Below are 15798 nucleotides of genomic sequence, written 5' to 3' on the forward strand. Positions count from 1 at the left end.
ATACACTTATTATAATAATATATATATAATTATATATATTTATATATATAATTATATAATATAAAAAATATATAATTATATAATAATATATAATAAGTGTATAATGATTCACTTTGCTGTACACCAGAAACTGACAGAACATTTTAAATCAACTATTTGTTGTTGTTTAGTCACTGAGTTGTGTCTGACTCTTTGCGATCCCACAGACTGTAGCACATCAGGCTCCTCTGTCCTCCACTATTTCCCAGATTTTGCTCAAACTAATATCCATTGAGCCAGTGATGCCATTCAACCATCTCAACCTCTCTTGCCCCCTACTCCTCCTGCCCTCAATCTTTTCACCATCAGAGTCTTCTCCAATGAGTCAGTTCTCATCGTGTGGCCAAAGTATTGGAGCTTCAGCTTCAGCATGAGTCCTTCCAATGAATATTTAGGGTTGATTTCCTTTATAATTGATTGGTTTGATATCCTTGTAGTCAAGGAGACTCTCAAGAGTCTTCTCCAGGACCACAGTTAGAAGGCATAAATTCTTCAGCACTCAGCATTCTGTATGATCCAGCCCTCACATCCATGCATTACTAATGGAAAAAACATCAGTTCAGATCAGTTACTCAGTCGTGTCTGACTCTTTGTGACCCCGTGGACTGCAGCATGCCAGGCCTCCCTGTCCGTCACCACTCCTAGAGTTTACTCAAACTCACGTCCATTGAGTCAGTGATGCCATCCAACCATCTCATCTTCTGTCGTCCCCTTCTCCTCCCGCCCTCAATCTTTCCCAGCATTATGGTCCTTTCAAATGAGTCAGCTCTTCTCATCAGGTGGCCAAAGTATGGGAGTTTCAGCTTCAGCATCAGTCTTTCCAATGAATATTCAGGACTGATTTCCTTTAGGATGGACTGGTTGGATCTCCCTGCAGTCCAAGGGACTCTCAGGAGTCTTCTCCAACACCACAGTTCAAAAGCATCAATTTTTTGGCACTCAGCTTACATCGTAGTCCAACTCTCACATCCATACATGACTACTGGAAAAACCATAGCTTTGATGAGATGGACCTTTGTAGGCAAAGTAATGTCTCTGCTTTTTAATATGATAAGTTGGTCATAACTTTTCTTCCAACGAGCAAGCATCTTTTAATTTCATGGCTGCAGTCACCATCTGCAATGATTTTGGAGCCCCCCAAAATAAAGTCTCTCACTGGTTCCATTGTTTCCCCATCTATTTGCCATAAAGTGATGGGACCAGATGCCATAATCTTAGTTTTCTGAATGTTGAGTTTTAAGGCAACTTTTTCACTCTCCTCTTTAAAGAGGCTCTTTAGTTCTTCTTCACTTCCTGCCATAGGGTGGTGTCATCTGCATATCTGAGGTTACTGATATTTCTCCCAGCAATCTTGATTTCAGCTTGTGCTTCATCCAGCCTGGTATTTCTCATGATACACTCTGCATAGAAGTTAAATAAGCAGGGTGACAATATATAGCCTTGATGAACTCCTTTCCTGATTTGGAACCAGTCTGTTGTTCCATGTTCAGTTCTAACTGTTGCTTCTTGACCTGCATACAGATTTCTCAAGAGGCAGGTCAGGTGGTCTGGTATTCCCCTCTTTCAGAATTTTCCACAGTTTGTTGTGGTCCACACAGTCAAAGGCTTTGGCATAATCAATAAAGCAGAAGTAGATGTTTTTCTGGAACTCTCTTGCTTTTTCAATGATCCAGCGGATGTTGGCAATTTGATCTCTTGTTCCTTTGCCTTTTCTAATTCCAGCTTGAACACCTGGAAGTTCATGATTCACATACTGTTGAAGCCTGGCTTGGAGAATTTTGAGCATTACTTTACTAACATGTGAGATGAGTGCAATTGTGTGGTAGTTTGACCATTCTTTGGCACTGCCTTTCTTTGGGGTTGGAATGAAAACTGACCTTTTCCAGTCCTGTGGCCACTGCTGAGTTTTGCAAATTTGCTGGTATATTGAGTGCAGCACTTTCACAGCATCATCTTTTAAGATTTGAAACAGTTCAACTGGAATTCTATCATCTCCATTAGCTTCCTAGTGGAGATATGATGCTTCCTAAGGCCCACTTGACTTCACAATCCAGGATGTCTGGCTCTAGGTGAGTGATAACACCATCGTGATTATCTGGATCATGAAGATCTTTTTTGTATAGTTCTTCTGTGTATTCTTGCCACCTCTTCTTAATATCTTCTGCTTCTGTTAGATCCATACCATTTCTGTCCTTTATTGTGCCTATCTTTGCATGAAATGTTCTCTTGGTATCTTTAATTTTCTTGAAGAGATCTCTAGTCTTTCCCATTCTATTGTTTTCCTCTGTTTTTTGCACTGATCACTGAGGAAGGCTTTCTTATCTCTCCTTGCTATTCTTTTGAACTCTGCATTCAAATGGGTATGTCTTTCCTTTTCTCCTTTGCCCTTTGCTTCTCTTCTTTTCACAGCTATTTGTAAGGCCTCCTCAGACTGCCATTTTGCCTTTTTGCATTTCTTCTTCTTAGGGATAGTCTTGATCACTGCCTCCTGTATAATGTCACAAACCTCCATGCATAGTTCTTTAGACACTCTGTCTATCAGATCTAATCCCTTGAATCTATTTGTCACTTCCACTGTATAATCCTAAGGGATTTGATTTAGGTCATACTTGAATGTTCTAGTGGTTTTCCCTACTTTTTTAAATTTAAGTATGAATTTGGCAATAAGGAGTTCATGATCTGAGCCACAGTTAGTTCCCAGTCTTGTTTTTGTTGACTGTATAGAGCTTCTCCATCTTTGGCTGCAAAGAATATAATCAATATGATTTCGGTATTGACCATCTCGTGATATCCATGTGCAAAGTCTTCTCTTGTGTTGTTGGAAGAGGGTGTTTGTTATGACCAGTGCGTTCTCTTGGCAAAACTCTATTAGCCTTTGCCCTGCTTCATTCTGTACTCCAAGGCCAAATTTGCCTGTTACTCCAGGTGTTTCCTGACTTCCTACTTTTCCATTCCAGTCCCCTATAATGAAAAGGACATCTTTTGGGGGTGTTAGTTCTAGAAAGTCTTGTAGGTCTTCACAGAACCATTCAAATTCAGCTTCTTCAGCATTACTGGGTGGGGCATAGACTTGGATTACTGTGATATTGAATGGTTTGCCTTGGAAATGAACAGAGATCATTCTGTCATTTTTGAGATTGCATCCAAGTACTGCATTTTGGACTCTTTTGTTGATGGCCACTCCATTTCTTCTGAGGGATTCTTGCCCATAATAGTAGATACAGTAGTCATCTGAGTTAAATTCACCCATTCCAGTCCATTTTAGTTTGCTGATTTCTAAAATGTCGATGTTCAATCTTGCCATCTCCTGTTTGACCACTTCTAATTTACCTTGATTCATGGACCTAACATTCCAGGTTTCTATGCAATATTGCTCTTTACAGCATCGAACTTTACTTCTATCACCAGTCACATCCACAATTGGGTGTTGTTTTTGCTTTGGCTCTGTCTCTTCATTCTTTCTGGAGTTATTTCTCCACTGATCTCCAGTAGCATGTTGGGTACCTATTGACCTGGGGAGTTCATCTTTCAGTGTCCTATCTTTTTGCCTTTTCATACGGTTCATGGGGTTCTCAAGCCAAGAATACTGAAGTGGTTTGCCATTCCCTTCTCTAGTGGACCACGTTTTGTCAGAACTCTCCACCATGACCTGTCTGTCTTGGGTGGCCCTACACGACATGGCTTAGTTTCATTGAGTTAGACAAGGCTGTGGTCCTTTGACTATACTGACATTTGTTAGAAAAATGATGTCTCTGCTTTTTAATATGCTGTCTAGGTTTGTCTCAGATGGTAAAGAGTCTTCCTGTAAACACAGGAGACCCAGGTTCGATCCCTGGGTGGGGAAGATCCCCTGGAGAAGGGAATGGCAACCCACTCTAGTATTGTTGCCTGGAGTATTCCATGGAGAGAGAAGCCTGGTGGGCGACAGTCCATGGAGTAGCAAAAAGTCATACACGACTGAGCAATTATCATTTTCATACTTTCCTTCCAAGAAGCAACGTCCTTGAATTTCATGGCTGTAGTCACCATCCATAGTGATTTTGGAGCTCAGGAAAACAAAATCTGTCACTGTTTCCACTTTTTCCCCTTCTATTTGCCATGAAGTGATGGGACCAGATGCCATGATCTTAATTTTTTGAATGCTGTGTTTCAAAACAGCTTTTTCAATCTCCTCTTCCACCCTCAACAGGCTTTTTAGTTCCTCTTCACTTTCTGCCATTAGAATGATATTCCTTGCATATCTGAAGTTGTTGATATTTCTCCCAGCAATCTTTATTTCAGCCTGGCATTTCACAGGATATACTCTGCATATAAGTTAAATAGGCAGGGTGACAATAGATAACATTGTGTGCTCCTTTACCAATTTTGAAACAGTCAGTTGTTCTGTGTTTGGTTCTAACTGTTGCTTCTTGACCCACTTACAGGTTTCTCTGGAGACAGGTAAGGTGGTCTGGTACTACCATCTCTGTAAGAATTTGTCACTGTTCTGTAATCCATAGAGTCAAATGCTTTAGCATAGTCAATGAAGCAGAAGTAGATGTTTTTCTGGAATTCCCTTGTTTTCTCCATGATCCAACAAATGCTGGCAATATGATCTCTGATTCCTCTGCTTCTTTGAAACCATCTTGTAAACTATAAGTTCTCAGGTCATGTACTGCTGAAGCCTAGCTTGAAGGATTTTGAATACAACCATGCTAGCATGTGAAATAAGCAAAATTGTACAGTAGTTTGTACATTCTTTGGCATTGCCCTTCTTTGGGATTAGAATGAAAACTGAACTTTTACAGTTCTGGCCACTGCTGGGTTTTCCAATTTTGCTTACATATTGAGTTCAGGACTTTGACAGCATCATCATTTAGGGTCAAGAAGCAGCAGTTAAAACCAGAAACAGAACATCTGACTGGTTAAAAATTGGGAAAGGAGTACAAGAAGGCTGTATACTGTCACCCTGCTTATTTAACTTATATGCAGAGACATCAAGTAAAATGCCAGGCTGAATGAATCACAAGCTGGAATCAAGATTTCTGGGAAAAATGTCAATAACCTCAGATATGCAGATGACACCACTCTAAAGGCAGAAAGTAACGACGAACTAAAAAGCCTGTTGAGGAGAGTGAAAGAAGAGATTGAAAAAGCTGGTTGAAACTCAATATTCAAAAAACTAAGATCATGGCATCCAGTCCCATCACTTCATGGCAAATAGAAGGGGAAAAAGTGGAAACAGTGACAGATTTTATTTTCCTGGGTTCTAAAATCACTGTAGATGGTGACCACAGCCATGTAACTCAAGGACACTTGCTCTTTGGAAAAAAAGCTATGACAAACCTAGACAGCACATTAAAAAGCAGAGACATCGTTTTTCCAACAAAGGTCCATCTAGTCAAAGCTGTGGTTTTTCCAATAGTCATGTACGGATGTGAGAGTTGGACCATAAAGAAATCTGAGTGCCAAAGAATTGATGCTTTTGAACTGAGGTGGTGAAGACTCTTGAGAGTCCCTTGGATAGCAAGGAGATCAAACCAGTCAATCCTAAAGGAAATCAACCCTGAATATTCATTGGAAGGACTAAAGCTGAAGCTGAAACTGCAATACTTTGGCTACCTGATGCAAAGAACTAATTCATTGGAAAAGATCCTGATGCTGGGAAAGATTGAAGGCAAAGGAGAAGAGGGCAGCAGAGGATGAGATGGTTAGATAGCATCATCAACTCAATGGATGTGAATTTGAGCAAACCCTGGGAGACAGTGGAGGACAGAGGATCCTGGCATGCTACAGTACGTATCCACAAAGCATTGGACACAACTTAGTGTCTGAGCAACAACAACAAAATGCACCTAACAAGAAAGAATCAAACTATATGATGCAAAAATTGAGAAGTGCAGGGAGAAATACATGAATCTTCTATCATAGTTGGAAATGTCAACATTTTCAGAAATAGATCTAAGTAGGCAGGTAATCAGTAAGGCCTGAGTTGAACTCAAGAACACAATCCAACAACTGGGTAGAACTGCCATCTATAGACTACTTCATCCAACAACAGAAGAAGTAACTTTTTTCTCAACCTCATGTGGAATATGCACCAAGATATACCACTCTGTGGGCCACAGAACACAGTAACAAATTGAAACAAAGAAATCATGCAATGCCTTCTGTCAGATCAAATGGAATTAAACTGTAAATCAATAACACAGAGATAACTGGAAAATCTCAAAATAGGTGGAGATTGAACAATATACTTCTTAATTAAATTAAAACACAGGCTATCTGTTTCATATTATCCCCCATCCCCCTCTCTCTTCCTCTATTGCTCTGCTTTTCTTACTAACAGACCAAAGCTGAGATTCAGACTTCATTAGAGAAGGCATGGCTGCCATAGCAATGTACAGACTGCCAGCGGTGAAGACATGTGCCACAGGACGTCAGCCAGCCACGTGGAGAAAGTGCAGGTGCACCAGAGGTGTTCCATGAATGATGCTGATACAAGCTACCAAGTCCACCATGTGATCTGCTCCCTTCATGACAAAAAAAGGACCCACCAGGAAGGGAAGCCTCTACTGACAATGCCTAAAATCATACAAGCTGGCAAAAGGAGAACTGTTTGCAGAGGCCCCCTCCAGTTTCACAAAGCAGAGCAAAAAGGAGTGATTCAAAGCTGAAAGTTGATATATGGCACAGTAGCCCATGAACATAGAAGAAAAAAAATCTTGGGAACAAAACGTCTTCACTCTAGCCTCAAATTATTCCTAAAAAAAATAATGTTTCAAATGTAATGTCCAGAGGAAAAAATAAAGATAACCAGGGCATGCAAAGAAATGTTACTATAAGTAAAAAAAAAAAAAAAAATCAGAAGATAAAGTTAATCAAAACAGATGCAATATGAGTTCAGATATTGGAATTATCAGATATAAGCGACTATGCATAAAAAGTCAATGTCAAAAAACTGAGGGAACCTGAAACCATAAAAAGTGATACAATAGATTTGAACCCAAAGAAAAATTCTAGAACAGAAAAGTTCTAGAAAATTTCTGAATGTTAGTGCCACCAAGCACCCTTAAGGGTACCCTCAAGAGCCTCATTTAAGCAAACATAACTTCTCTCAGAGGGTAAGATAACATCATCCAAAAACTCTATAGAACTTTTAGAAATTAATACTGGCATATCAAGAGATAAGACTCAATCAAAAACCAAGAGAAAAAACAGACAATGGAAATAAACATGTGGGAGATCTATTTACTGGACACAGACTTTAGAAAAGCCTGTGATTTAAATAGAAAGCAAAATAGAGGGTCTGGCAGCAAAATGGAAATTATAGGGAAAAAAATCAAATAAAAAATTAGAACATTAAAATATGTCTTTAAGAAATCAGTGGCTGAGCTTAACAATAGATTAGATATAGCTGAAACAGAACTACTGAACTGGGGCTTCCCTGGTGGCTCATTGGTAAAGGATGCCAATGCAGGAGACAGGAGTTCGATCCCTGATCGAGAAAGATCCCACATGCCTCGCAGCATCTAAGCCTGTGTACCACAACTGCTGAGCCTGTGCCCTAGAGCCTGGGAGCTGAAACTCTGAGTCCACATGCCACAAGTACTGAGTGCCCTAGAGCCCATGCCTCACTAGAGAAAAGCCCACGCAGCAATGAAGACCCAATACAGTCAGAAACAAATAAAATTTTAAAAAAGAACTACTGAACGGAGGATAGGTCAAAAGAAAATCTGTAGAATGAAGTAAGGGAAAACAAAAGGATGAAAAACACAAAAGAATATAAGACACATATAAGGAAGGTCTCATATATGAAACTGAAATCTTACATGGAAAAGAGAAAGAATGGGACCGTAGCAATATATGAAACAATAATAGCTGAGCATCTTCTAGAAGTGACAAATGACATTATTTTATAGATGCAAGGGCCATAAAATCCAAGCAAGATAAATATAAAGAAACCCACACTTAGGCATATTATTGTAAAAGTGTTGAAAGCCAAAGTCAAAGAGAAAGCTTCAATGCACCCACTAAGGAATGTCTGACCTTTCAATAGAAGCAATGCAAATGAAAGCCAGCAGAACAGTGTAATGTTATCTTGAACATATCAAATGTAACTAACTGCCAACATAGAGTTCTATATCCTGTAAAAACACTCTCTTAAACAGAAAGCAAAGACTTTTTTTGAAAGACAAACACAAACGGACAACATTCCTTACTAGCTTCAAAGAAAATAAAAGGACATGATTTAAGTACAAGAAAAATGATCCAAGATGGAAGCTCAGAAATGTAGGAATAATTGATAAATAACGGAAAAGACAAATATTAGGTATTTATTAAAGGAATAAGAATCTTACATAGTACATACTCAGATCACAGGGCAATTGTGTTAAAACCAAATAATCTAGGGAGAAAAACCTAGAAATTTTCCACACGTTTGGAAATGAAGGAAAATGAGAAAACATTTTGCACGGCTAATCAAAATTTCTAGGACACATACAAGCTATTCTTAGAAGGAAAATGACAGCCTTAAATGCATATATGAGAAAAAAAAAAACAACCTAGAAATAAAAGAAGTTAAGCGTATAACTCAAAAGATTAGAGAAAAGAACTATAAAATAACCCACCCAAAATAAGTAGAAGGTATAAAATGCTAAAGAACAAAAATTAATGAAATAGAAAAGAAATACACAACAAGAAAGACCAACAAAGCCAAACACTGGTTCTTTCTAAAGACAAAACGGATAAACTTCCAGTTAGATTGATGTGGGTGGGGTGGAGGAGGGAGTTAACATAGCAGGTCTGAGATTTTTATCCTTAGAAAGTTGGCTTGCAAAGTGAGCCCTTGGCTTGTACCTAGGTACTTGGATTTCAGAAGTGTTCCTTCATTTCTAGAACTGATAAAGTGACTCATGGTGCAAACAATATGGTGTATGCTGAATACCTGCAGTTCTACTAAGAGTCTGGAATTTTGGTGCAAGCAAAGCAGGGAGTACCTCTATGACAAGCCCCGTAAAAAAAACTCAGCACTGAGTCTCTAATGAATTTCCTCACTAGACAATCACACGTAGTGTCATAACTCATTGCTGGAGGAAATTAGCGCATCCTGTGTTAAGCCACTGGGAGAAAAGTGACAGATTTCCTCTGAAATTCACCCCATGTGCCTTTTCCCTTTGCTGATTTTACTGTATATCTTTTTACTTTAACAAGTCATAGCCAAGAGTACAACTATTTGCTGAGTGCTGTGAGTCCTCCTAATCACTGAAACTTGGGATGGTCTTTAAGACTCCCAACACAGCTGTTGGTAAATAGATAGGCAGACAGATAGAGAGAGGGACAACAAATACTTTTAAAATTATGTTCTGGGACTTCTCTGGTGGCCCAGTGACTAAGACTCTGGGCTCCCAATGTGTTGGAGACCTGGGTTCAATCCCTGGTCAGGGAACTAGATTCCACATGCCACAACTAAAGATCCTGCCTGCTTGCAGTAACTAAGACCTGGAGCATCCAAATAAATAAATAAATAATAAAAAATTATGTTATGGATAAATGAAAACTCAGATGTAATCCTTCTGTTTATTACCAAAAGAGAAACAAAAATCTATACTTTAAACTTACTTATGGAAATAAAACAAATATTTAAAAAGCACTTTCTAAAACTGTTGACCAAGAAACAACTCTTTTTTTTTTTTCAATTCAATATACATGTTTACTCACCTTTAGTAACTTGATTTCTCGCATGGCAATTTTTTTAACCATTTTATCATCATCACTTTCTAAGAACTTCTTGATGGCCACAATTCTTCCACTATCTTTATTCCTACACTTCATCACCATTCCATAGCTCCCTTCTCCAACCAATCCTAGGTTCTCATATTTTTCCATTTTAATTCAAAACCACCAGGAATTTTTCTCTCTGTGGGAACCGAAATATGGCATTAATTATGTTGAATACATTAATTCCTCTACCCTCCCAAATTAATTCTTCCCCACCTGTTTTCCATATTAGAGCAGACACTGCATTTATAGCTGTCCTCTGTATTTATTCCCATCTAAGCTATGTTTTCAAAATATTCACATACATTTCATAATAGACAAGGCAAGTGGAACTGAAGCCATTAACTTCAAATTTAAATAACTGAATGTCATGTTAATGAAATCTCAATATATTTTTAATGCAGATAAAACAATGCTTGAACTATTATACAAAACAATTACAGTCTACCTTAGAAAAATACAATTCCTTTTCACTCAGATGTGAAAACCAAGTGAATCTGGTTTTAGTGAAGATAAAATTTATTTTTTTACATCAGGTTTAAAAGATCAAAATTGAGGATCTTTATAGTCTTTCTACTCAGTCGAGGGAAATATTACCATGTTAACACTAACAACTTCTGATAAACTTTTTTTTTTTAACTTTTCTTACCATAGTAATTAAATTCTTACATTGAACATACTAAATAACAGTCACACAGTATGTAAGAAGATTTTTAAAAATTAAATGTTAATGTTCCAAATATTGTATTTCAAAAATCCTTTTAATGATTAATCACTAGAAGTATGATTATTTGAATTTTGTGTTTAGAATTATTTTACATCACATTATATGACATTTTCTGAAAAAAGGCAATCCTAACAAATTCTGTCTTACTTTACCAATGATTGGTGAAGGACTAGCAACCATTCCACTTGATATTTTGGAATAGAAAGAAACTTTTCAGTCCAGATACAGTTAGGTTTTAATTCATAAGTTTTGATTGTCAAGAAATATAAAAACTAATAAACTACAACCTCAAAGTTAAATTTATTTTTACATGTGTTTTGGAAATTAAATTCCAGAAGCAGAAAATAAAAAATATTGCTTTTAATTCCAATGTGATTCTAAAAGTTTTGGGAGGAAAAAAAGTCTTTGGTACTATATTCCAGCTTCCCTGGTGGCTGAGAAATAATCACCTGCCAGTGCAGGAGACACAAGTTCAATCCCTGGGTTGGGAAGATCTCCTGGAGAAGGAAATGGCAACCCACTCCAGATTCTTGCCTGAAAAAGAAAATCCCATGGACAGAAGAACCTGATGGGCTACAGTGCATGGGGTCACAAAAGAGTCAGACACGACTTAGCTACTACACAACAAAATATATATTCAAATGATGATTCATAATTGAAATTTTTTAACCTGACAACATAGAAACACTCATTCATAAAACTCGGAAAGAAACAAATTCTTACCTATAACATTAGTTGTGTACTTATGGCAATCTAAAATTAATTTACCCACCCAGACTGTGAAGTGTGATATTTTCCTTTCTTCCCTATTGGTACACTAATGACTAAGACAAATATTCTCTTTGTTCTAGCAAACTGTGAAAACCCAATGTATACATTTTCATCAGTTTACATTTGACAATTTAGGATATATATATATATATATATATACACCAGCTATTTTTGTCCTTGGTATGATAAGCCTAAAGTCTAGTCTTTAGTAACATATGCTGTCTTAGTGATATAGGAAAAAAAATTAAGGAAAGAAGAAAGAGAGAATTACACTGATAATTTTTTCCAAACACTGACATTTTATTTGAAAGTTAATAGACAGAGGTTAAATGAAATATATATATATATATGTTGATAAACATGGAAAATCAGAAGATTGATCTTCGAAAGGAGAAAAAATAAATCCCAGTCAACACCAACCCAATTATGTCATTATTTTACTACCAGCTCTGATAGGAGGTTCTCCCATAAACTGTCCCTGACACTAACTTGCCATACATTTGACATTTTAACTTCCATTTAACTTCTATTAACTATTTTAAAATAAAATGTCAGTGTTTGAAAAAAATCAATGTAATTCTCTCTCTTTCCTTAATTTTTTTTCCTTCCACTAAGACGGCATATTTTATTAAGGACTAGACTTTAGGCTTATTATACCAAGGACAAAAATAGCTGGAATCTATAACTTGAACCATTTAAAAAAAATTTGTAATTGGTGTCCTCAATATTTGGAAATGCAAAGTGAACAAAATTAAAATTACCTTAAGCATGTCACAAGCTAACATTCTGCAAGTTAACTAATCCACATGTACTCTCCAACCAGCTGCACACTGGGTCACGGTACATTGAACACACTTGCTTTTTCAAGTGGCACTGCCCACAAATACCTTAACAGTATCAAGGCTGAAAAAGCTTCTTGTTGTGTGAAACGGTTACTCATAAACCATAACTTCTCATGCCTTCTACTTGTAAATGTAAAGGGTGATACAAACTAAAAGGAAATCTGACCAATTGGCAATGCGGTAGCTCTGGACATATGCCAAGGAAGCATAGGGTTCTTCTACCAATAATTTAGATAATAAAAATAACGCTGTTTTATTGTGTTAAAGACACAAATCTATTATAGGTGAAAGAACGAGATAATTGAAGCTTTAAAAAGTATTGTACTTACTGTTTGTTTTAAATCTTTCCGCGTGGAAAGTCCCAAAGGTTTTCAACTTGGAGACAAAATTGAGGTGAAGAGCATCTTCTTCGCAGGTCTAAAAGATGCTGACTAGCAAACTAGCAATTCCACAGCTGTCTTTATTTCTTCTGCGGACGCAGTCACGGGTCCCAGGTGAAGCAGGCAGGTAGGCAGATTGGCCTCAACCCGCCGCAAGCTTACACTCAGAAGAACCGCGGGCCGCATGCTGTCGTCGTCAAGGCAACGACCTCACTCTGTCCCCAACCATAGGCACAAAGTCTCCAGAGAGAGATACGGCCGGGGTCGAAATGCGTCCACGGCAGGCACCAACACCTGTTAAGGCCAAGGCCTGTACGGAAATTAGCGAAGGTGAGAGGGCACCGCCCCGCAGCTCTTAAGATGCTTGGTCCTTGTAGTCAGTGAAACGGCTCAGCTCTGGCAAGCCCTAAGCGAAGGCGTTGGCCTCCAAGCTGCAAGGGGGCGGATCCTCACCCGCCCAGGCCCGCCCCCGAGTGCGCCAAGCCGCCCGTGTTCTGATTGGTTGAGCTCTGTCGTCAAGATCTCTGATTGGCTTGGCATCACCCATCCAGCCAGTTCTCCTGGGGCTCGGCTCTCGATCTAATCTCTGATGCGCAGACGCTAGTATCAGCATACACCTACGTCCTCAAGTAAGGGAGCACCTTTCCTTCTTTCCTTCGGTGGGAGATCTCTCCTCTAGACTGGGAGCAACAAGCGATTCTGGTGCTCACGGAGAGGCTAAAAGTGGTGGTGGTTTTGTAGGATTGGGTGAATATGGAAGGGAGAAACCGTGAAAATAGTGCGATGAAGCGTTCTTCAAACTCCTCCACTGAGCCGGGAAGTGGGCTCTGCAGCCCTCGCCCGGGAATGTTCGGGCTTGGAAGCGATTCGACGCTTCCTTTCCGGTCTGGGCAGTGGGGCCAGTGTGGGACAGGTAGATGAGAGTGACAATATAGGAGGTGATAAGTAAACGAGGCAAGGTGAAGGTAGGTAAGTGACGACAGAACTGACGTTAGAAGGGACCTTGGGGAGGACAGCCTGGGCACTGAAAGTGAGGGAAATATTTTGGAGATAACGAAAGGGGAAGGGAGGACAGGGATGAAATAACAGGAAAGTGGCTAAGACGGTTGGGGAACTAAAAGACATGAGCAATACTGGCATATGACAGACAGCCAAGCAGGGTGCAGTTAGGAATGCTATGTTTAAGGCAAAGACTAAGTCAATCCATGATTAGGCAAAACTGGTAGGTCAGAATCATGCAGATGCTTAAGTCACACACACACACACACACACACACACACACAAAACAGGGTTTTTCCTCATTCCTTACCTCTGCAAGGTAAGGTATGAGGATGCCTTAAACTGTTATTTTCACATTAAATCATAAAAACCATTTTATAATGGAATTTGGTCTCTGTAATTCCTTGATCCAGTTAGGAGTGTGTCCTGGATAGCAGAGCTACTAAAAACTGAATTGTACACTTTAAAGGGGTGAATTTTATGTATGTGAATGATATTGCAATAAAACAATAGACATACAGGAGGAGAAGAAATTCATAGCTGGCCCAGAAATCTTTTTCAGTAAATTTATATATTTTAGCTTTGAGCAGCCCAATTCTTTCTCACCTTAGCAGTCATCTGTTAAATAACTCGGCAACAATCATTCTCTATGTATCTGGATATCCCAAAACAATGTGCTTCAGTCAGTTTCTTGCAAGAAAACTTTAAAAAACCTCTCACTTAGGTCTCATGAGATACTGAATGATCATGGGATTTTGGGATCACTTCAGTTGAGTTACCAAGTGAACGGAAGGGCCATAAAATCTTCAGACTAAAAAAGTAAGGTTATCTTCAGTATTTTATGGCTCATGCAGCTATGAATGCATTCTATCATTCTATTAAAACAGACTGACTCATTTTGCAGTTCTTGTTCTTTGATGGAAGGATGGACATTTGTCATAGAAAAGATAATTCTGTTCACAATGTAGTAGTTGATTCAGTGACTCATTGCCACATTTAAAAGTGTTTAAGACAAATAGATTTGGAAACCTAAAGTACAATACTTGGTCAAATTCAATATACACCATATTTGATCTGTCAGTCACCAACACAGTTATATCATAATAGTATAAACCTGGAATCCATTCCTCAAATGTTAAAAATAGCATATTCTGTTTGCACTGATGACTCTTACAAACTCTCCCTTGATGTTCCCTCTCTCCCTCCAGCCTCTATCCCCTTCCTCTGTTCATATTCATAGCACTCATGCATGCTAAGTTGCTTCAGTTGTGTCTGACTCTGTGCCACCCTATAAACGGCAGCCCACCAGGCTCCCCAGACCACAGGATTCTCTAGGCAGGGATACTGGAGTGGGTTGCCATTTCCTTCTCCAAGATATTCATAGCAAACCTACATAAAAAATTGTTAATTTCCTGTTCTCTCTTGGGCTTTCATCCTTCTCACTTCATTGGAATAGTTCTTCCCAAAAGTCACTACGACCTATATAAAGCCATCTGTGTGTGGCAGACTACTGGACACTCACAATAAGCTGGCTCCTTTTTTCTCTATGTGTGGCTCGCTTATTTTCTGAAATTTCCATTGCAGTTAGGGGTGGTCATGTGACTGAAGTCAATGGAATATGAGATGTGTACCATTCCCAGACCTTGCCCATGAAAATCTCCATTCAAGATCCTCCATGTTACTTTTGCCTTCCATCTAGCAGTAATGGAGATGATTATAATGTGATCTTCAAACCACACTGTGAAGCTGGTAGAGCCTTCATTCATCTAGGTCCCTAAATGATTGTGTGAGGGAGCGACTACTGACCTCTTCACCACCACTCCTTTTTTATATGAGGGGGGAAAACTATTGCGTTTGAACTATTACACATTTCAGGGTCTGTTTATTTTAGCAGTTGTGTATTATTCACTCAGCCATGTCTGACTCTTTGCAACCCTATGGATTGTGGCCCGCCAGCCTCCTCTGTCCATGGAATTCTCCAGGCAAGAATATAGGAGTGGGTAGCCATTCTCTTCTCCAGGGGATCTTCCCGAACCAGGGACTGAACCTGGGTCTCCACATTGCAGGCAGGTTCTTTACCATCTGAGTGTCCATCTAATTATTTGACCTCTCAGCAGCATTTAAACAACTTACTATACTTTGCAAGACAAATTCCCAAAACTTAGCTTCCCTTGACACCAATATTTGCCACATTTTATCTGTTTTCTCTGCATGTTCTCCTGTTGTAGAACCCTAAATGCGGGGATTATCTGAGCGCTGTCCTCAGCCTCTTCTGTGCTCT

At 38.9% G+C, this 15798-nt stretch overlaps 1 protein-coding gene across 4 annotated transcripts in view; it reads right to left on the minus strand.

The window, feature by feature from the left end:
• Window positions 1-14887, minus strand: part of CDKL2 (cyclin dependent kinase like 2) — a 47675-nt gene extending 32788 nt beyond the window's left edge. Inside the window, exons 1-2 of one of the 4 annotated variants that reach the window (XM_070372523.1) lie at window positions 12468-14887; window positions 9739-9937 (exon numbers count right to left, since the gene is read on the minus strand). In XM_070372523.1, coding sequence (XP_070228624.1) covers window positions 9739-9906 — 168 coding nt within the window. In that variant the 5' untranslated portion in view covers window positions 9907-9937; window positions 12468-14887. The remainder of the gene's footprint in view (window positions 1-9738; window positions 9938-12467) is intronic. The other 3 variants (XM_070372525.1, XM_070372526.1, XM_070372527.1) reach the window with 3 other exon arrangements.
• Between the last annotated feature and the right edge of the window lie 911 nt (window positions 14888-15798).

The sequence above is a fragment of the Bos mutus genome, chromosome 6 (genome assembly GCF_027580195.1).
Source record: "Bos mutus isolate GX-2022 chromosome 6, NWIPB_WYAK_1.1, whole genome shotgun sequence".
In the NCBI taxonomy this organism is placed as follows: Eukaryota; Metazoa; Chordata; class Mammalia; order Artiodactyla; family Bovidae; genus Bos; species Bos mutus.